The 26,150-nt window shown below is 37.1% G+C and overlaps 1 protein-coding gene across 14 annotated transcripts in view; it reads left to right on the top strand.

The window, feature by feature from the left end:
- The window catches only part of TRPS1 (transcriptional repressor GATA binding 1), a 279,514-nt gene that overhangs the window by 64,054 nt on the left and 189,310 nt on the right, over positions 1-26,150 (top strand). For all 14 annotated transcript variants that reach the window (XM_086336327.1, XM_086336318.1, XM_086336323.1 and 11 more), the window contains 2 exons: positions 7,376-8,502; positions 25,477-26,080. In XM_086336327.1, coding sequence (XP_086192453.1) covers positions 7,376-8,502; positions 25,477-26,080 — 1,731 coding nt within the window. The remainder of the gene's footprint in view (positions 1-7,375; positions 8,503-25,476; positions 26,081-26,150) is intronic.

Genomic DNA, 26,150 nt, shown 5'->3' with positions numbered 1-26,150 from the left:
TCTTATAATAAACAGTAGCTTATTCTAAGACCTGTTCTTCCAGCTGATGGACAGGTCAGTTCAGTTCAGTTCAGTTCAGTCACTCAGTCATGTCCGACTCTGCGACCCCATGAATCGCAGCACGCCAGGCCTCCCTGTCCATTACCAACTCCCGGAGTTCACTCAAACTCATGTCCATCGAGTCAGTGATGCCATCCAGCCATCTCATCCTCTGTCGTTCCCTTCTCCTCCTGTCCCCAATCCCTCCCAGCATCAGAGTCTTTTCCAATAGCTCCACCTCAATATTCCATCTGGCATCTCAAAGTCAACACGTGTAGAAGTAAAGTTGTTAGCTGCTTTCCTGAAACAACTTTGTGTTCCTCTCCTTTTTTTCTAGGTTCCTATTTTCAGGTCAGGCTGGAAATGTCAGTTGTCTTGGGTGTCTTCCTGATTTGTATCTCTCCAAACAATGGAACGATTTGTCCTGTCTCTGTTCTTTATTCCTTACCCGGCTCCACCCTTAATGTTTTCTTAGCACATTCTTAATGGTTTCTCTGCTTATTTTCTTTCTCTTTCTGTTTCCTTCTGTTCTTTTCTCTTCTCAACTCCTACCTCCTTCTCTCCTCTCCTTTTCCTGTTTCTTTCTGTTCTTTTTCCTCTTTCCCTCCTCTTTCACTGTCCTTGCTTTCCTCCATCTCTTCTCATACCCTTCCCTCTCCCCTCCCTTCCTTCCTTCCTTTCTTTAATCTTTAAAAATTCCACTTATCAGTCTTCCTGTGTTTTGTAGAGTCTAAAAAACTAGATTATTTAAATTATACTTGCATAATTAAATTTTCCATAAATTTGTATTAAACATTATTTTAAGTATGCTTGTATAATTCAATGTAGACTCTCCATCAAGACATTACTTTTCCAAATTCTCTCTCACCCCCCAAATTCCTCCATGTTTCCTGGGAGCAGCCTGCACTGTATCATCCTCGTTTATGTTTTACTCATTTTGTTTCCTGCACCTGAAAAGGCTCTCTGAGATCACCACCTTTGAGTCTCACCCCAAATGCCAACTCATCTGTCCACAGCTCAGTTGTCACCTCCTTTCAGAAACCTTTGCAGACCAGTCAGGGTAAGTTAGGTGCTTTTCCTCTGTGTGATCATGGAACGTGGTACATCTCTTAGCAGAAGTACATATTCCACTGTTGTCATTTATTTAGCTGGGAATTTTCTGCACTGAAATGCAGACTGTTGGGAGTTTGTCATTTCTTTGAGTCTTTTCAGTGCTTGGCATGTAGGAGGCATGCCACGAGTCACCATTCCCTGAAGGAAGGATGTTCCACAGTGATTCAGCTCTCATTTCCCATTAAGACCCTCTTTAGAACAAACACGCAATTAATATTTATCTCCATTCTGAGCCAGCAGTGATGGCAAATCAGATGCAAGAGAGGAGTGTTATGGATAATGGACTCAGCCTTATCATCCACTTACACTGCATTTTCAGTTTTCTTTTGCATATTTTCTCCTAAGAGATTATCTTCTAAATTAGTGAGACTGACTTTAAGGTTTACTGGTTTTCTATCTCTCCAAATACCAAATAACCATAGAAAATTAAATTGATGTTATCCTGAGTAAAATGAGAAAACCAGTTTGAGATAGACTGTTTATTACTGTAATCCAAAAAGTTTATTATAAAAATGTAGGTAATTAAGAATGGGCAGTATTTTACCCTTATATTTGCCCCTTCTACCAATTTAAGTTATGGATCCACTCCCCCCCCACCTCCCCTGCCCAAATAGTTGGCTTTTTTAAATCCAAATGACAAGGTTGTTTATGGGATTTATTCTGGCTACATATATATATATGTGATATATGATAACACAAGACTGAGCTGATTGCCATTTAATTATGTTTGTTTTTGAAATTTTAAATATTTAATTTCCATCAAAGATACGTCATTGAAGCACTCTAAATTCTGCAGTGTTTTTTTGAAGCACTGTGCAGTACAGAAACACCCCCAATGCAGATTAGCACTTTGATCCTGAATTTAGTTATTTTCAGCCACGATGGGCCCTGACACATTTCTTCACATTATTTGTGAGTTTAGTATTTGAACAGTGATTTTTTAACAACTTAACTTTTTATTGTCAAGAATTTACTTTTTTGATGATCAACCAGTAACCTCAAGTCCTTTTAAATTAGTACCCTCCTAATTGTTTCTGTTGCTATCAATTACAGTACTTGAAAATGAACCACATCTGAGGAAGAGTTTGTATTTAGTTCAAACAACTCTTTTTGTTCCATTGAAAATAAGTACATTTACTAAAGTGTCATTTTAAGAGTTTTGAGGCTTTAAAAGATCCTTCCTTTTCACATATTCTTTTAGATACGATTCTTACTAGTTTTTGTTCCATATTATTAGAAGGAAAAAACTAAATTGAGGTTAAAGACCTTGAAAAAGAGCCAACCTTTTATATTTTTAACTTCTGTAGTGAAAGTTTTGTGAAAAGCCATATGCAGATAAATTATAAATGAAAGATGTAGAACAAACTACATGGAAGGAAGAGTTTTTAGAACTGAGGTTAAAATAGAATAAAAAGGTGTCATAGTCCTCCATCAGTAAAAAACAGCTTATAATAAAATCTGTTCCTTTTCATCCCCTAACAGGTATCTTGGGTGTTTCTGTATAACTCTGATTCACAAGTGAATGACTCTGTAATCTGTTTGTTTTGGGGTGAAAGATGCAATTTGTCTCATTGTTTGAAGAAGCCCATTTGTCACGTTGTGTTAATGACAATAAGGCTGTGAATTACTATAGCCCCCATATCCCAAGTAGGTGGGAGATTTCATATCTCCAGTAACTAGTTCATTCATTCAACCAAAGTGTATCGTGCTCCTGCTTACTTCCAAAGATGAATGAGATACCATTCATTCAGTCCGGTCCAAAAAGGAATGTAAATGAAAGCATTAGCTTAGTAACAACAGAATTGAGCTTTTCTGTTTACAGTTAAGAATACTAGCAGTGACAAGTATTTGAGTTTGACTTTACTACTTCCCCCTCTGTTTAGTCTTTTCAAGTGGCCAGAGAAATTCATGAGATAGTTCATTTTATTAAATAATAGTTTCATTCATGTGAATAGTACTATAGAGTGTGCTGTCTGACATGGTATTCACCAGCTACATGTGGCTATTTAAATTTCAGTTAATTAAATTTATGAAAAAGTCATTAAAACATAAAAAAAAAATCAGTTCTTCATTTGCACTAGCTTTGTTTCAAGTGCTTAATAACCACATGTGGCTAGAGCCTGCCATGTTCAACAGGATAGACAATTACAGAACATTCCCATCAGCTCAAAGAATTCTAGACCGATCTAGACTTTGCAAATAACTTTCAAGTGCATTCTATCACTTGATCCTCATAATAATCCTAAAAAGTGGCAAGGAGTACAGTATTCTTTATACTCTTAAAGATGAGGAAACTGAGATTCCAGAAAGTTAAATAATGTGTCTTTTCACAGAATTTGACTTGAGACTTCCCTTGAGAGCAAACAAATGCAAGTAAAGATAAACACAAATGAATACAATATTTTCTCCATAAATTTTTATCATAAAATATAAGTATTTTTTTTAAAAGAGCTTTTAAATAATTAATTAATTTAGTTTTGGCTACGCTGAGCCTTTGTTGCTGCACTGGCTTTTCTCTGTTTGCAGTGAGCAGGAGTACTCTAGTTGTGCTCACGCTTCTCATCGCAGTGATGTCTCCTGTTTCTGGGCAGGGTCTCTAGGGCATACAGGCTTCAGCAGTGGTGCCCAGGCTTAGTTGCACCAAGGTATGTGGGAGCTTCCCAGATCAGGGATCACACCTGTGTCTCCTGAGTTGGCCAGCAGATTCTTTTCCACTGAGCCTCCAGGGAAGCCCTCAATATACGTAATTTAAAAACAGAGGTGTGGTCTAGTTTGTTTACTTCTGTAACCTGATCTCTATTACAGAGATTAGGTGTCAGTTTTGGCCCAAACAGAATTTGCAGGTTAAAAGGAATTTTTAAATATGGGTATCTGTATCTAAGGCATTGCCGGATTAATGGATTTTTATTAGAGTTCTGTTAGCAAAATAAGAAACATTGAAGTTTATACTCTTTATTCTGCTGTGATCTCTTTTTAGTATAGTCATAGCTAGTGAATAAGTTTTTTTCTATCACAATGGCTGGGTTCAACCGCTTGGAAAGTTGCAAATAATTCTCTGAAAGTGTAGGTGCTGTTTCCTGGCAATAAGATTAAATAAACTTTTGCTGCAAAACATTGATTTTGCATTAACTGTTCTTGCTGTGTATTTGGGTTTAATCTAGAAAAGAATTGTTTTAAGTCAACATTTGTGAGTCATGAAATTAAATGGACATGGTCGATAGTCTTAAGTATGGTGTCCTAAAATTAGAAATTGTATTTTACTTCCGAATGACAGTTAAATGATATACGTCAGTCATATTTTGCCACATCTGTTATAATGTATAAAAATGGCCACAAATGTAGCCTTAAAACCTTCTTTTTGAAAGAGAAAAGAAATAGAACACTGAGTAATTATGTTTACTAAAGTTGACTTTTATAATGTATAGGATATATAATTCCAATAGTGTATTAACTTTTAATAATATGTAATACTAATGTGATTAAATGCTGTTTACCAGGAAGGCAAATAGATAATCCATATATGTCAGTATTGTTCTTTTCATTAAATGAGATCCTTCTGTTATTGCTTGTTTGAAGGACAGTGAATAATATGAAGGCAGTTTTTAGCATAAAGCATATAACCATTAAAAGCGTCCTAAATAATGGAGTTCGCTCAGTAGCTCAGTGCATATAGAATCCACCTGCCATTCAGGGGACACAGGTTTGATCCCTGGATTGGGACGATCCCCTGGAGTAGGGCATGGCAACCCATTTCAGTATTTTTGCCTGGAGAATCCCCTGGACAGAGGAGCCTGGCGGGCTATAGTCCATAGGGTCACAAAGAGTCTGACCCGACTGAAACGACAGAGCATAGCTGCACACTGTTTAGACACATAGACACTACCAACTCAAAACATTTAATACAGTTTTCACAGTAGTTTAATTAATTCCAGACCAAAAAGTTTAACTGGCAGTTTTTGGTATGAGATGTCCTGTGACCGGATAGTAGTCTTTCTTAGCATGGATTTTCTGACTCTTAAAGTTGATGTCAACTACTGAAAGAGATATTTTGATGCTTCATAGTCATTTTAATTCATTTCAAAATCTTCACTTTTGGGGCCTTCTTAACACTGTATGAGCTCTTCGCTCAGCCCTTGCAGTGTGGACATGAAACATGAGGCTTGAAGATTGCAAAATCAAAGAAACAGTGATGATGTGTCGTGGTTTCTCAGGAATCCTTATTCTACAAGCGATAGTTCAAAACATTTTCTGTTAGGGCAACTCGGTAACTCTGAGAAACATGGTAGCTCAGAGAAGCATATTTCTGTCTTTAGAGCTTGTACACTGGCTTTCTTTGCCTACATTAGAGAAGATGGGAATAATTCTGAATTTGTGCCTTTTGATTCAAGTTGAAGTTCCTGAACCAAGCACCTGAGTAGGTGGCATGCCATTGAAAGGTTTCATTTTGTTTTTGAAAGCAAGGTTCTTCTCATTTCTAGTGAATTAGAAAATGGAGGAATTTTACAGTGTTATGCATTAAATTTCACTGCAAGTTTTATTTGCTTTGATTTCTAAAATGCCAGTTAGAGTGGTGATTAGACATATCTTGTGTGGTCTGACCTCGACATCTTTTACACCAGTGATTAATTGTCAGATTGTTGCCTGGGAGGGTGCCCCCAGTCTTGCCCTTCTGATTAGATGATGCTGTGCTGTCAACAGACTGCAATCTGGGGGTTTGCCATGGTAAATTTAGACATTGTCTAAAGTGAAACATTGTCATCTTCGATTAAGGACTGTGGGAGTCCTTTGTAATTTATTATCTTAATGTACAGTAAATGTTGAGCCCTTGGTGTGTTCATGCACATTTTCTCAAACTGTAATATTGGAAGTAAGTTTAAAGGTTGCCCCCAGGGAGGAAGCTGTTGACCAGAGAGGTTAAGTCTTTCTATCCAGGTCACATCCCTCTTTAAGTGGCGAATGGACTTCTGTCTTGGTCCTGTACAGTAGTGTACAGCCATGTCTCTCAGTGCGCTAAAGGAATATTATTTGCATGTTAAGTAGAGTCTTTTAAATGATTTTGAGATGCTTGAGACTTTTTCTCATGGAGTGAATTGGATATGAGCAGTGATCACACATGTCATTTTTGAGCAGCTGTGAAAGAAGGAAGAACACAATTATGCCACGTGCTTAATCTGTTACATCTGGTTGCTGGAAAATTTTTAAAAATTCCCCTGATTGTTAAAAAAGGAAATTTCTCCCGCTTTGGACCAGTTCTGTCAAAACTCTTTCAAACCATGAATTTTGACTGCTGGGTGCTGGCACTCAGTTGAGCTGCCTGATGTGGTGTACCCAGAGAAGAGTTTTATATAAAATGCCCTTTGAAGGCTGTGGTTGCCCTAGCACATATACAATTTTTTAATTTTGGATAGGAAACCAAGCTGTTGTGATTTTTATGGCGGAATTATTTTATTTTAGTCCTTGACTATCCCCATGACCAGCTCATCAGAGCATCTGAGTCTTTGCTATGAGACAGAGCCTTCATCAAATAAGGCTCATGAAGCTTTTCTTCATTTTATTTGTTCTAGATTGGGAAACATTTTATTAAATTCCTTACCTTAGTCCTCCTTCACCAAGATTTCAAGCCCAGCGATTTCATTTTACTTTCAGTCTAACTGCGTACTTGGGCTTTAACCATGAACCGTTTTGTGTGGTCATTTACCACTTTTATTTTACCCGAAAGATAGACTTCATCTTTGCAGCCTCATTGCCGTAGGAACTGAACAGAGGATTTCCTCGGGGGGTGCCTGCATTGAGTGATCTCTGAGCAATTGCCTCTGGTTTTGACAGCAACCCTTAGCTTTGTGACAAGAAATCCTGTGATTTGGATGCTTCTGCGGGATTTGAAGGAGGCAGTCTTCAAACCTTTAATTGAAAGTCATCTTCTTAGTCTTTTGTTTAAAAGTATATATTATTAAATCCTTTGAATTTGTTATAGTACTTTTATTACTTACCTTCATCTGATACTTTGGCCAAAAATGTGTAGCATAATGAGCCTCTCAGAGAGTGGCTATTGAGTAATGAAGAGTGAATTTCTTTGGCTCTAATTATTCAAGTGATTTCATAATAAGCAGAAGCACTATTGTATTTTTTGATGTAGAGTACCTGGCAGTGTCGCCTCCACCCGCCTACAGAGAACACTGAATTAATGATACCTTTAAAGTAACATGCGTGTCTTCTCTGCCAGGTCACTTCAGGTGGAACATTCATTGGCATTGGCCGGAAGACACCAGATTGCCAAGGAAACACCAAGTATTTCCGCTGTAAATTCTGCAATTTCACTTACATGGGCAACTCATCAACAGAACTAGAACAACATTTTCTGCAGACTCACCCAAACAAAATAAAAGCTTCTCTCCCCTCCTCTGAGGGTGCAAAACCTTCAGAGAAAAACTCTAACAAATCCATCCCAGCAGTCCGGTCTGGTGATGCTGGAGACCTGGGCAAATGGCAGGACAAGATCACAGTTAAGGCGGGAGATGACTCACCCGTTGGTTACTCAGTGCCCATCAAGCCCCTTGACTCGAGACAGAATGGTACAGAGGCCACCAGTTACTACTGGTGTAAGTTTTGTAGCTTCAGCTGTGAGTCCTCGAGCTCACTGAAGCTGCTAGAACATTACGGCAAGCAGCATGGCGGAGTGCAGTCAGGCGGCCTTAATCCAGAATTGAATGATAAGCTTTCCAGGGGCTCTGTCATTAATCAGAATGATCTAACCAAAAGCGCAGAAGGGGAGCCAATGACCAAGGCAGACAAGGGCTCTAGTGGGGTGAAGAAGAAGGACTTCTCCAGCAAGGGAGCAGAGGATAACATGGTCACGAGCTACAACTGTCAGTTCTGTGACTTTCGATATTCCAAGAGCCATGGCCCCGACGTCATTGTGGTGGGGCCGCTTCTTCGTCATTATCAACAGCTCCACAACATTCATAAGTGTACCATTAAACACTGTCCATTCTGTCCCAGAGGCCTTTGCAGCCCAGAAAAGCACCTTGGAGAAATCACTTATCCATTCGCTTGTAGAAAAAGCAATTGTTCCCACTGTGCGCTCTTGCTTTTGCACTTGTCTCCTGGGGCGGCCGGGAGCTCGAGAGTCAAACACCAGTGCCACCAGTGCTCGTTCTCCACCCCCGACGTGGATGTGCTCCTCTTTCATTATGAGAGCGCGCACGAGTCCCAGGCATCGGATGTCAAGCAAGAAGGCAGTCACCTGCAAGGACCAGACGGGCAGCCGGCTGTCAAGGAAAGCAAAGAACACTCATGTACCAAATGTGATTTCATTACCCAGGTGGAAGAAGAGATTTCCCGACACTACAGGTAAGCCATGGGTGGGGGGGACAACATAGTCAGGAGAAAATGATAGAAATTATCCAGAGGGCTGACCCAAGAATTGTAGGGAGTGATTGTGGTGACCGGGGGAAGTTATAGAACAAGATTGTGTTCTATAAAATCATAGAACTGCAGATTTCATATTGCTGGACATGATAACCCTAGATTTTAATTGGGTCACTTATTTCAGACTGTTTAGACTTATGTTTCATATCTGTTTTATACCAGCTACTGAATATATTTTAAAATTCACAATGATGCTGATAATGCTGATGGCTTTACCACAATTTGTTTATTTGCCCTTGCTAAGTGTGACCCCATATCCCATGATTTTTCATGGAGCAGCTTCCAAATGAAAGATGCCACCATAATACGTTCTATTCTCTATTCCAGCTGGGAAACAATTCACTTGAGAACATATTGCTTATTTTGCTTTTCAAATGAAATCAGACATTCTTCTAGCTTAAAAAAAATTAAGCAACATCCTTGTTTTGCATACAGACGGTAGTCTGAAGGTGAGAATTGAGTTTCTCTACACTCTGAATGAGTAAAGCTGCTAAGTGTTTCGGATTCTTAAATAGATGTAGGGTATATTATGTTTCCCTTCTCCTTTGATCCTGTTCTCATTGTAGACATTAACTTTTCCAATTAACCTTTCATGCTTTCTAGAGATGACTTAGAATTCATGTCTTTATTTAATTTATGTATTCATTCCTTAACTAACTTACTCCAAAAATATGCATATTGCCAAGGCATTGATTGTAAAAAGGAAAAGAAGATAAACATAGATGGTGCCCTTATGGAACTTATGGTTTAGTAGGGAAGATCTCAGCAGCTCATTGTAAGAGTGAAGAGTTTCAGAAAAGATGGAAGTGGAGACCACTGCATTGGCTTAGTGACAATATAGCCCAATATGGTAAAGGAGGAAATGTCTCCGCTAGGAAGGGGCATTTAAACTGAGACTGGGTTATAAGTAGGAATTAGTTCCACAAAATCTTTGTAGTATAGTGCATTCAGATATTACTTCCCAAGTATTGGGTATTTTCTTGTTATGGTGCTTCTAAGCATCAAAGTAAAGAGCTTTATTTACTATTTTCAAGAGCTTTTCCATATGCAGATTCAATATCCTAGTTTAAAAATCTAGTTATTTATATGTTCACATCCTGAGATTTTGAATAGTTCCTCCCATTCTTTTATAAGTTCTGTGTTCGTACCGGTGTATGTATGTTTTCTCAGTCACCAGTAATGAAGCAGTTTATGTCCAACAATAGGCTAATAATGTTAGAAGTTAATTTGAAGGGCATCCTAATGTTCACAGTGAATCTAAATGCTCAGAAAACACTTCCTTGAGATTTACACTGTTTAATTTATAAGGTCAGCCCTGGGAAAGACAGTCCTGCAATCAAATATGTGTTCACACTTGCAGTGAGTGTTTTTGGCTCTTTTGATGTTAGCTGCATGCTAATTTATTTCTGGAGCAGGCAGACGTTAGCTTTCTTCCCAGCCCTGTTAGTATACATACTGTGCATATACATTTCTTAAGCGATACAAAAATTAGATAACTCATTCTTTTTTTTTTTTTGAAGAAGGAGGCTTTTTAAAATCATGAAGATATTGGCTAATATACACACAAACACACACACAGATATATGTAGATACCTGATCCCTTGAATGAGTGACTTTTTTTGAGGAAGGTGAGGCCACTGCTTGAAAACTTGGCTGGAGAAATAGAGATTCCATGTTTTGGTTAAACAGATGAAAATCTCCTAAGAAATAAAATATGAATAAAAATATTATTGAGTAACCTGAGTTTAGTTAATATTCAGTAATGAAAGTGAGCTCCAGAGACTAGTCTGTGTTTTGTTCACTGTTGTGTCTGCACAATTTAGCATAGTGCCCACCGGAGTGATGGGAACTCACTGAGTATTTAAATAGATGAAATCCCAGTGAGATTTTGCCTTCACAGTAGTTATGAATAAGTAAAAATCTCCGTAGTGAGTTTTAGTTTAATCTTTGATTATTGAATGGTCTTGGAACCCTTCTGAGGACTCACAAAATGATACTATATTTTGAATGTAAATCAACCTCTCAGCATTTTATTAGATTAAAACAAAATTAGCACCCCTTATCTCTAAAACATTATAATACTCTTGCACTTATTTTTAAAACCTAATGTAGTTTGTGTGGTCCTAGGTCCTTTAGGGTGCTGAGTAGTTTATCTCTAATCAGAGTTCTTATAGAAATATTCTAAACTTGGAGACTTATAGTTTCAGGAGTCACAGCTCAGTAAGAAGTATAAAGAGAGAAAAAACAAACAAAAAGAAGTATAAAGAACCTCTACTGAAAGTTGAACATTGGAGGCTCCAGGGATATAAAAGGAAGGAGTCACATGAATGTTGAAAATGTTATCTGCTATCAAAGCACTTTCCCCAAATGCCAATTTTGAAGATACTATAAGAGGAGACAAGTTTACCACATCATGACAGTTTCTAGTTAAATTTTTATTTATTCATATTATTCATGTTGGGAAACTTTTACCATAATTCTGTTATTACTGTGGAATATTCTAGACTTTTGAGTATTTTATATACAAGACTTACGATGTAGTAAAAAGATAGCGTAAATGGGAAGCTATACAATGTGTAAAATGATGTAACTCTGAAATAATTATAGCTGAGAAGCAAGAGAGTTGATTTAAAGCTATCAGAGAAAAACCCCAGTGAGGATTTCATCCCATGGGCCTTTTCCCAAAGAACCAGGTTTAACCTGAGTTGAACTTCCAACATTATCCAGTTAGTAAGTGAAATTTGACCAATTCCCCTTTCTTTATGTTTTATATTTACTTATGATCTCCCATACTTTACATCATGACAGAGTTGTTATGTTCCGCTCTTTGAATTTGTTTCTCATACTCCATTTCTTTTATTATATATTATTTCATTACCAGCCTGCCCATTCTCCAATTGACTTATTTTCTTCTTCACAATTTTCAGTGTTATAATTTAATGCTTTTGGTGTTATAGGAGGAATATATCCTTACAAAACAACTATACCAGATAAAACATACTTCTTAGTGACATGTTAGACTTCCATGAATTAGGAGAAGTTTCTGAAATTTTTCTTTTCTCCCCTTCACCAAAAGGGAGCTAAACCCAGTCTGGGGAGAGCAAATGGGCAATGCAAGTTTGCACAGAGGGAAAATACTGACATTGACGTTGCAGTCACATTGAGACTAAGCCTGTAATCACTGGCAGAGAGAGGGTGTTGAATTCAAGGGTTTCACTGTGAGCTGGCATCATGAAGGTGACTAACGTGATTCCATATTACTACCTTCTTCTTGAGTCCTGTCAGAGGTAAACAAAAATTTGTTTCTAGCAAGATACTCCAGTTTCCACCTCCATGTTTTGGATGGCCCAAGATAAACTCATATGAGCTCCCCATTATAACAGTTCACTATACGGCAAGGCTATAAATTGCTACATGTGAAATCTGTAGAAAATGCAAATAATAGCTTTATATACCCAGAAACTTCCGATCAACAGTTTTCATTGAGAAAATAATAATTAATGAATGTTTAAATAAATGAAAGTTACACTTATAAATTGATCAAGCTACATGAAACTATAAATAGCCAGGAATATTAAAAAAAGAAACAAAAGCATTTTTGAATGAACAATATAATTACTGAAGTTTAAATCATATGGATAGGAGAAGTAACAGATCGGCAAATGAATGAGAGCAAATGAGTTAATCGAAAGTTCAATCTGGAGGTATTAGCCAGAATACTTTACAGGAGGGGAAAGGGATGGACAATATCAATGGTGGTTATTAAGATATGAAAATAAAGATGTTCTAACATGAATCTAATTAGAGTCCCAGAAGAAAATAATATCGAATGGAAGATAGGCAATCAGTATTTGTGGAGATAATGGCAGAAGAGTTTTTAATACTGATGAAAAACATAAATACAGATATAAAGTAGGATACCATATACTAAATAGATATGTAGATCTTTCTTGACTTTTGATGGGTTTTGTTGTTGTTGAGTCACTAAATTGTGTCTGACTCTTTGGAAACCCATGGACTCTAGCCCGCCAGGCTCCTCTGCCCATGGGATTTCCCATGGAAGAATACTGGAGCGGGTTGCCATTTCCTTCTCCTGGGGATCTTCCCAACCCAGGGTTTGAACCTGTGTTGCCTACATTGGCAGGTGGATTCTTTACCACTGAACCACCTGGGAAGCCCGCTATAAAGCCTGTTTTATAATGAAATGATGAATATTTTATGTAATTCATTGACTATTGTATAGAAAGTGAAAAACAGAATGGTTGGGTACAGAATGGTTGTAACTTTATTGGTTGTTTCTTCTCATGATCACATGGATGACTGGGAGCTGGGGCACCCCGCTGAGCCCAGCACCACTGTATCACATATCCTGTGTATCATCACCCCAGGAAAAGATCCAAATTAAAAATGCAAAGTACAGTTTGTACTGAATGCTTATGGCTTTTGCACCATCCTAAAAGGTTGAAAGATTGTAAGTCAAGTCATCGTAAGTGGAGGACTATCTGTATGCAAATAAATTCAGTCATAGACTGTTGTAGTAAAAATTACAATGCCAAGGCAGAGAGATTCCTTAGAGCAGTTAAAGAGAAACAACAGCTCAACTATTCAGAAAACAGTTTTTGGTTAATAGCAGATTTTTATCAGCAATAGTGGAAGCCAGAAGAGAGAAGAATATTGTTCACAGTTTTGAAGGGGGAAAAAAAAGTCTACCTAGTGTTGTCTACTTGTCAAAACTATCTTCTAAAACTAAGAGAAAAGACATTTTCACGTAAGCAAAGACCAGGGAACTGTGAATAATTATATTTAACAACCATAGCATGCCTAATTTATGCAGTTATAAAGGGATGGACTGAGATATTGGGCAACACTATTATGTTAATTTGCAGGGAGATTGATCAGAAGTAGGGTGTTCTAAGGTGCTTGAATTGTCTGGAGTTAGTCAGAACTTTGTTATGCATATTTTAATAGTTTTAGGGATAACTAGTGAAAGAGTGGGCTTTCCTGGTGGCTCAGAGGTCAAGAATCTGCTTCCCAATGCAGGCTGTGTGGGTTTGATCCTTGGGTAGGGAAGATCCTCTGGAGAAGGAAATGGCAACCTGCCCTAGTATTCTTGCCTGGAGAATTCCATGGACAGAGGAGCCTGGTGGGCTGTAGTTCATCGTGTCATAAAATAGTTGGACAGGACTTAACAACTAAATAACAGCAACCAAGGAAAGAGTAGGAGATGAGTATATGACTTCCAAAGCTCTGGAGGAGGAAAATGGACAACAAAATAGAGAACACGCATCAAATTCGACCTTTATTTAATGGCAAAAGAGGATACATGGGGAAAAGTGGACAAATAGAATTTTTTAAAAAGATGGTAAAAAAAAAAGTCCATATATCAAAAATCTTGAACCTGTGGGATTAAACTTTCCACTTAAAAATATTATCAGACATATTAAAAAAGAATATTTAACTAAAGTTCTGTATAGGTTACACACTTAAAGCGTAAGGCTGAGAGTTTGAAAGAATAAAATATACCAAGTTATAGGAGCAAATACAAACCAAATAAAACTTGAGGTAGCTTTATTAATCTCATACAGTTTAGACTCTTAAAAAGTATATGTGGGACAGGTCATTACCAATGAGAAGAGGTTCAGTTCATCAGAAAGATATATTAATTACTGATATATAAAACATGAATATAAAATATATATGTAAAGCAAAAAGTAATGAAGAACTACAGAGAAAATATGACAAACCACAATCACAGTAGCACATTTTAGGAAACCTCCCTTATTAAAGGTGAACAGAAAAAAAAATTTTTCAAAATGTAAAATATTTGAGCAACAAATTAAGAAACTTTATGTATTTATTTATTTTAGCCACACTCTGAGGCTTCTGGGATCTCAGTTCCCTGACCAGGGTTGAACCTGGGCCATGGTGGTGAAAGCCCAGAATCCTAACCACTAGGCTACCAGGGAACTCCCTTTTTTTTTTTAACTTGATTTACTTAAAATGTGTGATTTCTGCACCCAGCAATTAGAGAATGCCTATGCTTTTCAAGAAGATATAAAATGCTTATAAAACTTGTCACATACTAAACCAAAAAGAAATCAGATTTCAAAAAAATAATATAGAGCATACCCTTCTATTCAGTGTAATTAAATTAGACCTTCATAGTAGGAAGATAAGGATAGATGACATCACACAAGGCAGGTATTAACCAAAGTAAAAAAATGAGGTCATTTTATTTATTCCAGAAAACACAGATGTTAAGACAAAAAATATATAACAGGTAAAAAAATGGATAAAGTAGAGAATATTTGCCAGTACTTATGAAGCACAGGCTGGAATCAGGGTTGCCGGGAGAAATATCAATAACCTCAGATATGCAGGTGACACCACCCTTATGATAGAAAGCGAAGAGGAACTGAAGAGCCTCTTGATGAAAATGAAAGAGGAGAGTGAAAAAGCTGGCTTGAAACTCAACAATCATGAAACTAAGATCATGGCATCTGGTCCCATCACTTCATGGCAATCAAGTGGGGAAACAATGGGAAAGATGGGGAAGAATGAATATGGGGAAACAATGGAAACCGTGAGAGACTTAATTTTCTTAGGCTCAAAATCACTGGATTGGTGGCTGCAGCCATGAAATTAAAAGATGCTTGCTCCTTGGAAGAAAAGCTATGACCAACATAGACAGCATATTAAAAAGCAGAGACATTACTTTGCCAACAAAGGTCTGTCTAGTCAAAGCTATGATTTTTCCAGTAGTCATGTATGAATGTGAGAATTGGACTATAAAGAAAGCTGAGTGCCGAAGAATTGATGCTTTTCAACTGTGGTGTAGGAGAAGACTCTTGAGAGTCCTTTGGACTGCAAGGAGATCCAACCAGTCCATCTTAAAGGAAATCAGTCCTGAATATTCATTGGAAGGACTGATGCTGAAGCTCCAATACTTTGGCCACCTGATGTGAAGAACTGACTCATTGGAAAAGACCCTGATGCTGGGAAATATTGAAGACAGGAGGAGAAGGGGATGATAGAGGATGAGGTGATTGCATCACGTCACTGACTCAATGGACATGAGTTTGAGCAAACTCTGGGAGTTGGTGATGGACAGGGAAGCCCAGCGTGCTGCATGCAGTCCATGGGGTCACAATGAGTCAGACATGACTGAGTGACTGAATTGATGATTTTATAAAGTGAATTTATCAGATTCTGGAAATATCAGACGCTCATATTCCCAAAGATCACATCATTTCAACCCTCAGAAGGAAACTTCTTGTTTGGGACCATTAGTAAACAAGTGAAAAAATGTTCAGAGTAGTAATTTTTTAAAGAGCAGTACAACCAAAACAAAAATAAACTGAAACAAACAAGAAAAGACCACATAATTCATAAGAGATTAGTTACATGAATTGCAGATTTTTCATACATGGAATATTATGCAACAGTGAATTTGAATAAATGACAACTGAGTACAACATGGGTGTCTTTATAATTTTGACTGAATAAAAACAAATCAAAGGCAGCTATTTGTAGCTTCACACCATTACAGAGTTCAAAAACCAGCAAAACAAAACTATATACATATATTCACATATATTCACATATGTTTGCACTGTATATGTGCATCACATTTATATAATACATTGAACTGCACCATAAATATTATTTTTCCTCCATAAATAATATTTTTCCTCTTTTTGTATATATATGTGTACTTAGACTCTGTCAGTCTGAATCTTTCTATATATGAAGAATATATATATATGAATCATATTTTACGATTCTATAATTATGTTCCAGTTTTCACTTTTTGCCAAACCTCTTTATAAATGTGTATATAATGTGTGTGTACACATGTGTGACTAACATTATACAATAAAATTTTAAAATAAAACTGAGGCATCAGTTCTCATCATATACATATACAACAAACAAGTGAATGAATAGTTAACTTCCCTTATCATTAAGGAACTACTTGAAAATCAATGATATTGTCATTATCTATCCACTTAACTAGAATGTGGAAAATGTACATATTTTTTGGTAGTATATGTGATGACAAATATCTGTCTGTTCAGAGTTAAAATTTGTTAAACAGTGAATATTTTACACATAAAATATATATACCTCAGGTTGAAGGAAATAGCATTAGATACTGTAGCTGATTAAATTAATGTAGCTACTCTACAATTTCTCTCTTAAAAGAGCACTGAGAAGGAGCATGAACTCTGTGCCCTGCTAGTTCTGAAGAATAGATTTTATGATAAGCACATAATTATCAACACATCTGAAAAAGCTAAGTACAGAGTGCATTAGTACAGTTTCCAAAAGGGTGAGTACCATAATAGTAACATCTACATTTGTGTCTTTTATGTGTCATGTTCTTTTGAACAGTACGTAATAAATCAGTTGCCTGCAAGACTTTGAAATATAATTCAAGTTGGAAATTCCCATTGTGGCACAAAAAGTTACCCAGGATGATATAGTTCATTAAGAAAATAACCCACAACTGTATTACCTTTATTTGGACACATAATTTATTAGAAATTTCAAATTTGATAGTCCTGCAGACTTTATACAAGAACAATTATTGAGTCTTGGAATAAGATAAGTGTTAATCATGATTTCCATTTCATATTGTATAAATTATATATATTATATAATTGATTTCCCATATCTTGTTTACTGTCTATTTCATGGAAAGATTTATCTTCCTATTTCTAACATTTGATAGGGACATCTCATTTTTGAAAGTGAATCATAAATTGAGATTTTTTTCAGATATGACATTAGTTGTGTTTTCTCCTACCATGTGAAGGTGAAATCACCCCACACTCTTCTAAAAAAAGGGTCCAATTACTCCAAATGAGTAAATACTCATCAGATCATTTCATTGAAGAAATACAGGATGAGCAGGTTGAATGGAATCTTACTCAGTCAGAATTTCAGTTTTCATTAGATTATATATTATGTACTGCCCTTTGCACTTGACTAAGGCTGAATATTCAATTTTCAACATTTAAAAGTTGATTGGTTATCCACCTACACATCTGTAATTCCTTTTCTTTTTGTCCCTCAAATACTCTCTTCACATGCTTTTCATTGCAATGTTCAGCAGTGCTGGTTATCTCAAGTGCCACACCTGTAGACTTATGACACAAAATATGACTAATTTTATTAGTTGTCACATCTACTGAACTATGTTTCAATTAAATCACTTCATTTACTCCGTTTTTGTGACAATTTATTTGTCAGTATTTGTTTACTTAATTACCAAAAAATACCTTGAAGTCTTAATGGATTAATATTTATACTTTATTCATTTACTTTGATGTTCATTTAGTCACTGAGGCAGAAAAACTGTGCTTAAAACTACTGAAAGTGAAATACAGGTTACTGGGTAAAGGAGAACCTTTTAAGTGATGGCAAAAATAAAGGAGAAAGGAGAAAAACAAAGTGCTGCTTAGAGCTGACTTCACAAATACTGTGAGCTGTTCATTATGAAAATGGAAACATACAGATATTATCAGAGTAGAGCAAAAGAGTAGCTTCTTAGCTGATTTTTCTAGGATTTAGAAAACCTCAGTTCTTTATGAATTATGAAAATAATTTTTAATCTCTACTAATGAATGAAACACTTCTACTAGAATAAAAGGCACTGAAATATTAATGGATCTGAAATAAATGCTTTTTATAACACATGAAAACTCTGTCAAGTAGGATAAGGAAAAATCTTTTTTTCTCAAAGAAATTTAAGTCACTTGAATCAAGTACGATTTGATTTTTTTATGCAGCTTGATCCAGTTTTCTCTGGAGGCAAAAGATGATTATCTCTTTTATCAAAGTTGATTGTCTTCATTGTCTTTACATTGGACAAATTGAGATTTTATGAAAGTATATCAGAAACATTGCATGGGACATACTTACTCTAAAATATTTGCATATTTTCTGAAATTCACATTTAACTGGGCATCCTGTGTTTTATCTGACAGCCATGGCAGGGCTATCTACAGAATGATATCTTTTTTCTTCAGGTAGCATGAAGAGAATGTTTGCTATCCAGATGGCAGCAGAGTATAGAATTTAAATGAATGCAAATATATTTGCAGTGTCTTTTAAATTAGTTTTGCTTAATGTAGCTAGAGATAGAAGTTCTAGAAGTTTTAAAATAATAAAGACTTTATTCAGTGGGCCACTCAAAATACGCCATCTGCAAAATGTCTCTGTACTTCTTAATATTTCTCTGCTGTGTTATGACTCTATGTATTAAGTCTAGTGTTCCCTGGGCTGTGGTGGTTCATTCCTTTGGTTATTAAATAAGATATTTATTGACGCTCTGGATGTTCTGGGTGGGGTGGAAGGATGTGTGGGCTTTGATCTTGATTTTCAGGCAATTACATGTAACTGTAAAGTAAGACCCACATGGTTATTTTTTAAATGGGAGCTTTTTAAGTGATGAAATAAATCTTTTTATGCCATCACTTAAATCAAAGGCCATTTTAATAAAAAGCAATGTGAAAAAAATCTTCAGAGGATGACAAAGTTTCATTATAGCTCAGAAGATGGTAGGTTTTCTCTTGGGTTGAGTCATTTGGGAAGTTTTATGGATGAGAAGGTAGTTAAGGTGGATCTTGAGAAATGAAGGGAAAATTCTCTGAATCTTTTAGAGGTTTTTATATTAACGCTGATAAAATGAAATGCATGTAAGGAGGTTAGAGCGGAGTCCAAACTAATGTAGTTTGTCAATGACTAAACTTTTACTCTTCAATTATGTTTTTTATACTAGGGATTAAAAAAATCTTTTTATTTTTGGGAGGACACAGCAGTATGTTGAAGGTCTTTTCAGTTATCATTGAGAGAGTGACACAAGTCAGAGAATATGCCCAAATCTTTCAGGAACTAGTTCCTGAATAAGTTAGTAATATTGCCTCTACTGTCTACCATGTACATATGAGTAACTGTGGACATGAGCTAAAACGCTGTATCATGCCCTCCGTATTCTTTTATGAATTGGCTTGTCTGTACTTCACATTCTTATTTTATGAAGTAGGGATGGAAATAGATACTTTGTGTGATTGTTGTCAGATAATATATATAAATGGCCTAGCACTAAAGAATACTGAAAGATGAGCCCCAAACAGTGAAATAAAGAAGATGAATTACTGTTTGGGGATTATGCTTGACAATGTCGTGTTTATAGTTTGAGCTTATAAAGCTGTTAGGGTTGACTCTCAGAGGTGGGAGTATGTGCTTTAAGAGGGAAAATGATGTTGCTCATCATAAAGAATTCATTTGGGAATGTTCTTCTATCAGATACTGAGTATGTATACTGTGAGTTCATTCCAGTCTAACTAAGACTCATCTTGACTTATTTCTGACCATGGTTTCATGACTCCTGCTATGTAAGGTGTAAGGTCTGGGAACCAAAAGCGTCAGCATCATCTGGGATTTTGTAAGAAACAGAGACTATTGGGTTCCACCCCAGGCTCCCGAAATCAAAACCTGAATTATAATGAGATTCCCAGGTGATTTTTCTGAATGTTTAAGCACTAAAGAATACTGGGCTTAAGAATGATGTTAGCATAGGTGATTGAAAAGTTCATGTAGCAACTTTTGAAAATAATGTTGTTTTTTTACTATATTTCCTATCATTTATTTGATGAATATTATACAGAGAAAGAATTCTTTCAGTTCTCTGGAGTATTATGCAGCAATTTCCTTTTCTGCTTCACCTAGTGGTGTTCAATGGCCTGAAAGATGGAGTGCTTTAGCAGTTACTGCTTAACTGTCAAGCTTTGCTCTCTTTTCATTAATAGTAGTCACACTCAGAATCTTATGATTCCAAATAACAGAGAGAGTAAAGGCATTATCTGTGCTTTATTAGAATAAGAGGCTGGCTTGAGTCTGTTCATTCCATTGTTTAGAAGCAGGATATATCTACTAATGTAGTTTGTGACTAGCTCTGCATGGGTGTCCCCTGAAGACTGCTAAAAATTCAGATTCTCAGGTTATGCCCAGAGATCTTCACTTAGGCATCTGTGAGATGCTGGAGACCTGGATTCAATCCCTGGATGGGTATGATCCCCTGGAGGAGGAAAGGGCAACCCACTCCAGTATTCTTGCCTGGAAACTGCCATGGAGAGAGAATCCTGGTGGACTGTAGTCAGTGGGGTCACAAAGAGTTGGATATGACTGAGCATAGAGCACAGAGGCTCTGGAATCTGTATAGCTAAGGAACTTCTTCAGTTGCAGCACTGCATGCATCCCATTTTGCAAAACATTGCTATAGTTGGTCTTACTTCTGTCCATTAGAAGAACTTTCCCTTCCCCTCATGTTTTCATTTTTTACCCCCCATGTTTTCATTGTCAGTATTGCCAGTGATTTCATTAATTTTTATATAAAGTTAAAAATTTAGGCAACTGAAGATAGAAAAATAGAACATCTGTCTGAAAGGTGGCAGTAAAGTCACTCAGTCGTGTCCAACTCTTTGCCACCCCATGAACTGTAGCCTACCAGGCTCCTCCATCCATGGGATTTTCCAGGCAAGAGTACTGGAAGGTAGTAGCCTTGTATTCTAGAATTAATGTAGATGAAATGGACAAGACACTGTTTCTCCATTTTACTTATCTGTAAAATAGGCTTTATACGTCAGTGGAATGTGAGATCACATATGGGTGAGTGCTTTGAAGTCTTCAAAAGAAAGGTGTGTGCGTTAAGCTTGTTATTGCCACCTTGCTTTAATATCCTTCCTGTTAATATGTGTTTTTCTTTTCAACGTAACACCCGGTTCTCACTGAGCACTTATCTCTGCAGTTTCTGTCTTCTTCCTGCTTTGTTATACAGTTGCATTCGGACAGTCCTCCAGTCCCTGTCTTGGTTTTACCTTGATCATTCAGAATAGGAGATCCTCTGAGGGCATATCAGAACAGCTCTTGCTGAGACCTGTAAGAAATGAGAGAGTTGTCTGTTGGGGCAGAAAATTGGAACTAGAAAACCTAGAAGTCCCAGACATCTTGTTTCGGTGTGATACTTTGCGATGAATACATTGCCTAGACGAGACACACCCAGAACTCTTTGTATATTTAGGAGGACATGTCAGTCAAATATTGGATAAAGGTTAGGTGTGTTCATCTTTATTTGGTGAAGGAATAGGTTGGTTCAAGGACGGTTCTAGATTGCAGTATAAAGTAGATATTGATGGCACATGATCTTAGTTACTGAGATATATTACTAGATATAGTATGGTTTTAAACCACCTTACTGAATACACTCACAATGCATTCCTACCTCTGAAGATTGTAATAAAGCACAGGTAATGCCATTTTTATCTTTGTTATTCAGAAGTTTAAGATTATGGATAATAGTACTCATACTATTATTGAAAAAAGAGTAAGACTTGACAATTGAGTAAACTGCTAAACTGCCTCATCTTTGAGGCATTGAATACCACTAAGTGAAGCTGAAAAGGCATAAAATACATTCTACCTGGTAATGTCTTAAAGAATCTTCTAGGAAATAAACATAGTTTTAAGAGTGATGTCTATTGTGGTTAAGGTACATGGGAGAATAGAAAAGAATGATACCAAATTACCATTTGGTACAATACCAAACCAAAGTTCCTGTGGCGGATTCATTTTGATATTTGGCAAAACTAATACAATTATGTAAAGCTTAAAAATAAAATAAAATCAAGTTTAAATATGAAAAAAAAAATAAAAAAAAACAAAGTTCCAGCTCCTTTGAATGGAGTACGGAATGCAGATTCACGTATAAGCTGCCCTTTATTTAATTTTAGGATTTATATTGACTAACTCATATCAGAGGTATTATATTTTCATTTTACAGGTGAGGAAATTGAGGCTGGTTCAGTAAATATCCAAAGTTGCATATAGATAGAGTAAAATACAGAGCCAAGACCGAAATTTAGGCATTCTGGTTCTAGCACCTCTAAAGTGGACTAAATTGCTCCTCTAGTAAGAACTGTGAGTCTGCTGTTTTAAAATAATTTTGTTGTGTTGTACTGGAGAATCTTTTATTTCCTCTCCTGTTTGTTGACTCTTTCTCCTTGTTGCCCTAAAATGAATTGTCTTTATTTCTTGAAATAACATCACTGTAATTCTTGGGAACATTTGTCCTTTGGAATTTTTTGGTCATTTGGTAGAAGTAGCAGTGGCCGTTTATAGTCTTAATTTATAGGCATGGATTTCATCACAGAGTTTAAGCAGAGACTCCACCATGTCAGGGAAACCATCAGCATACTTGCCAGAGTGGGTAGTGAGCTCATTAGAACTGTCTTGGGATGTAGGTCAATCAGAGCTTGTGAATGTGCTTCCTGATGGTGGGTTTTGTTTATGTTTAATTTTCCGGATTGAATAGATCATGTGGTATATCTTCAGTAGGGTATTTCCTGGGTATATTTAGACTTTTAACCATTCTGATAATTCATTTTTATCTGTCTGATCAAGCTTTGTAAAGCTAAGCTAACAATTTGGGGATACAGTTTGAGTTTAGGAGTTTATATTACATCGGATGATAAGCAGATATAGTTAGTGGTAGGAAGTTTCTCTGAATGAGGTTCCCAGATGTTCTAAGTCTGAGATTTTGGGTCTTGCCTATTTTCCTTTGTGATCTTAATTCTGTTTCAAGTTTTCTGGCTTTGATTTTGGTGGCAAGATTCATATATATATGTTCTCCTTAACAGCTGGCTTTTTTCACTTGAGAATAATTTATCTTAATATTATATTTTTATGGTCAATTCATGATCAAATTATTTATCATTTATTGTATATCTTCTTGTTTTATTTTTGCTACTTAATGAAGAAAAATAAGAGAAAAAAGATTGAAAACAGCCTCCTGAAAAAGTAAAACTTTATCCTTATTGATTCAACCAAATGTAGGCTCTTAATGATAAGAAGATAATCATGTACTGAGTTAATTGCTCTCAACAAATTTTGGCGGATGTTTTGTTACATGTCTTAATACGTTTGAGTTTTGCTTCCTTAAAATGAGAATGTTGTTTTGGATTCTCCACCATCAGACAGGTCTTGGAATGAAGTCATCCAATACGGAAACTATTAAAGTCTCGAAGCTATTAGAGCACACATTTAACTAAGCTACCCCTCTGCTTATAGCCTTACATTTGCTTCCCTTTCTCTGAAGACACCTACCTCCTTGCCATGGTCCACAAAACTCTAGATGATCCTCAAGCTTGTTGATTATTAGCTTTCTCTTACTTATTCCTCTCAAACATCAGTGGCCTCTTATAGTATCTCAGACTTGCTAGAATGTACTGCCCTTTCCCCTCCCTTCTTCTCCTCCAAGGATAGCTCTTTTCTATCATTTCTTTGATGTGCTTCCCTCAGAAAGGCCTTCCTGGCATCCTTAAGGAGCCCTTCCACCCCAGTATCACCCCATCCATTTCATTCTTAGCGTTTATCACTCTATGTCCTCACATATTTATTTATAGTCTAATGTGAAGCTTGTCATTCCTGACTAGACTCTAAACACCAGGTGGACAAAGACTATGTGCCTTGTATTTCCCAGTGTGTATCCTGTGCCTAGCAGAGTAATAGGTGATGGTTATCTACAGATTACATAGAGGACTACCTATTTTGCCTGAGTTGAGCAATAGCTCTCAAAACTTATTTTGTTACTCTGTTTCAAGTTGTAACTTCTAACACATTATATCAGTGGAGTAGCAAGTGTTTCACATGGTTGTTTAATTAGAGAGCCATACAGGGTTTTTGCAATTAAAGAATGTATGCCTCCTATCCTGAGTTGTTTGTGCACCTTTCCATATGCCTTTTAGGATACACTGCCTCTGTTCTTCTTTATTAAACAAACATTTGTCTTCATTTAACAGTTACTGTTCTGTCTTTAGCAGCAGGAGATGCTACAAAAGCCAACAATAAGGTCTCCTTGTTTTATGCCTTATAAAAAGAAAACACATACATAAACCCGCATTCACACACCCTCCTTAAATGAATATATCAGTACAGCACCTCTCATGCTGCTTGGCACCCAAGAGATACTCACTTGGTCGAATGTTCATAAGTCCTTACAGTTAAAAAAACTTTGTCTTAAAAGTTTTTTGAGCTTCTGATATATCTTACTTACTAGATTATATAGGGTGCATGCTCAGTTGTGTCTGACCTTTGGTATCCTGAAGAGTAGCCCACCAGACTCCTCTGTCCATGGGATTTTCCAGGCAGGAATACTGGAGTGGGTTGCCATTTTCTCCTCCAGAGGATCTTCCTGACCTAGGGATCGAACCTGCATCTCTTGCATTGGCAGTTGGATTCTTTACCACTGAGCCTCCTCGGAAGCCCTAGTTTGCATAGCGTAGTCAACTACATTTGGTTGATTCAGTGGATTTGAATTTATGATAGAAAAGAACATTGTAATCAGTTTGGTATAATTTATTTTAATTTATATAAAGGCTGTATAGAATACTTCACCACTAGAAATGTATGTATATTTAGAGTGAAAAATATCTCAGTTTAAATAAGCTGAAACAGAAAAGTCCATTGATGAAATCAGGTGTAAATTAAATAATATAGAACTGATGATTATGCAGTCACGGTAAAATGAACAGAGCAGGTCCTTCAATAATAAAACACATCAACCAGTTTTAATTGTGGCTCGGCTGGTGTGTGTACACAGAAGTGTGTCTGTGTGTTCATATCCCTGCTATTGCTAATATAACAAACGGGAATAGTGCATGCCTTACCTCGAAATAAGAGGCTAGTTTAGTATATGCCAGTTTCTGGTGTGCTGAGAAGACTGTATTTCGTTCTGCCTATTACATTACAGGGGATAAAATTCAGGTGCTTGAAGACGAGTTTTTTAAGCTCTCTGTGTGCTAGATTCCGAGTGACGGTTTTCTTCTCCTGCAGGAGAGCACACAGCTGCTACAAATGCCGTCAGTGCAGTTTTACAGCTGCCGAGACTCAGTCACTACTGGAGCACTTCAACACTGTTCACTGCCAGGAACAAGACAGCACTACAGCCAACGGCGAGGAGGACGGCCATGCCGTCTCCACCATCAAGGAGGAGCCCAAGATTGACCTCAAGGTCTACAGTCTGCTCAATCCAGACTCTAAAATGGGAGAGCCAGTTGCTGAGAGTGTGGTGAAGAGGGAGAAGCTCGAAGACAAGGATGGGCTCAAAGAAAAGGCTTGGGCTGAGAGTTCAAGCGATGACCTTCGCAGCGTGACTTGGAGAGGGGCGGACATCCTACGGGGCAGTCCCTCTTATACCCAAGCCAGCCTGGGGCTCCTAACCCCTGTGTCCGGCCCCCAGGAGCAGACGAAGACTCTGAGGGATAGCCCCAACGTCGAGGCTGCCCACCTGGCGCGCCCTATTTACGGCTTGGCTGTGGACACCAAGGGCTTCCTGCAGGGGGCGCCCGCGGGCGGAGAGAAGGCCGGCGCCCTCCCCCAGCAGTATCCCGCGTCTGGAGAGAGCAAGTCCAAGGATGAATCCCAGTCCCTGTTACGGGTAGGAAGGTTTCATTTTTTTAAATAATCCTTTTTATCTTAAAGGGAAAGCTGGGGGAGCCCACATTCTC

Source organism: Bos grunniens, chromosome 14 (assembly GCF_055505025.1).
Source record: "Bos grunniens cultivar Pamir isolate PY7600 chromosome 14, Bosgru_T2T1.0, whole genome shotgun sequence".
Taxonomy (NCBI): domain Eukaryota; kingdom Metazoa; phylum Chordata; class Mammalia; order Artiodactyla; family Bovidae; genus Bos; species Bos grunniens.
The sequence above is the reverse complement of the archived record's forward strand: the minus strand, read 5'-3'. Positions and strand labels throughout refer to the sequence as shown.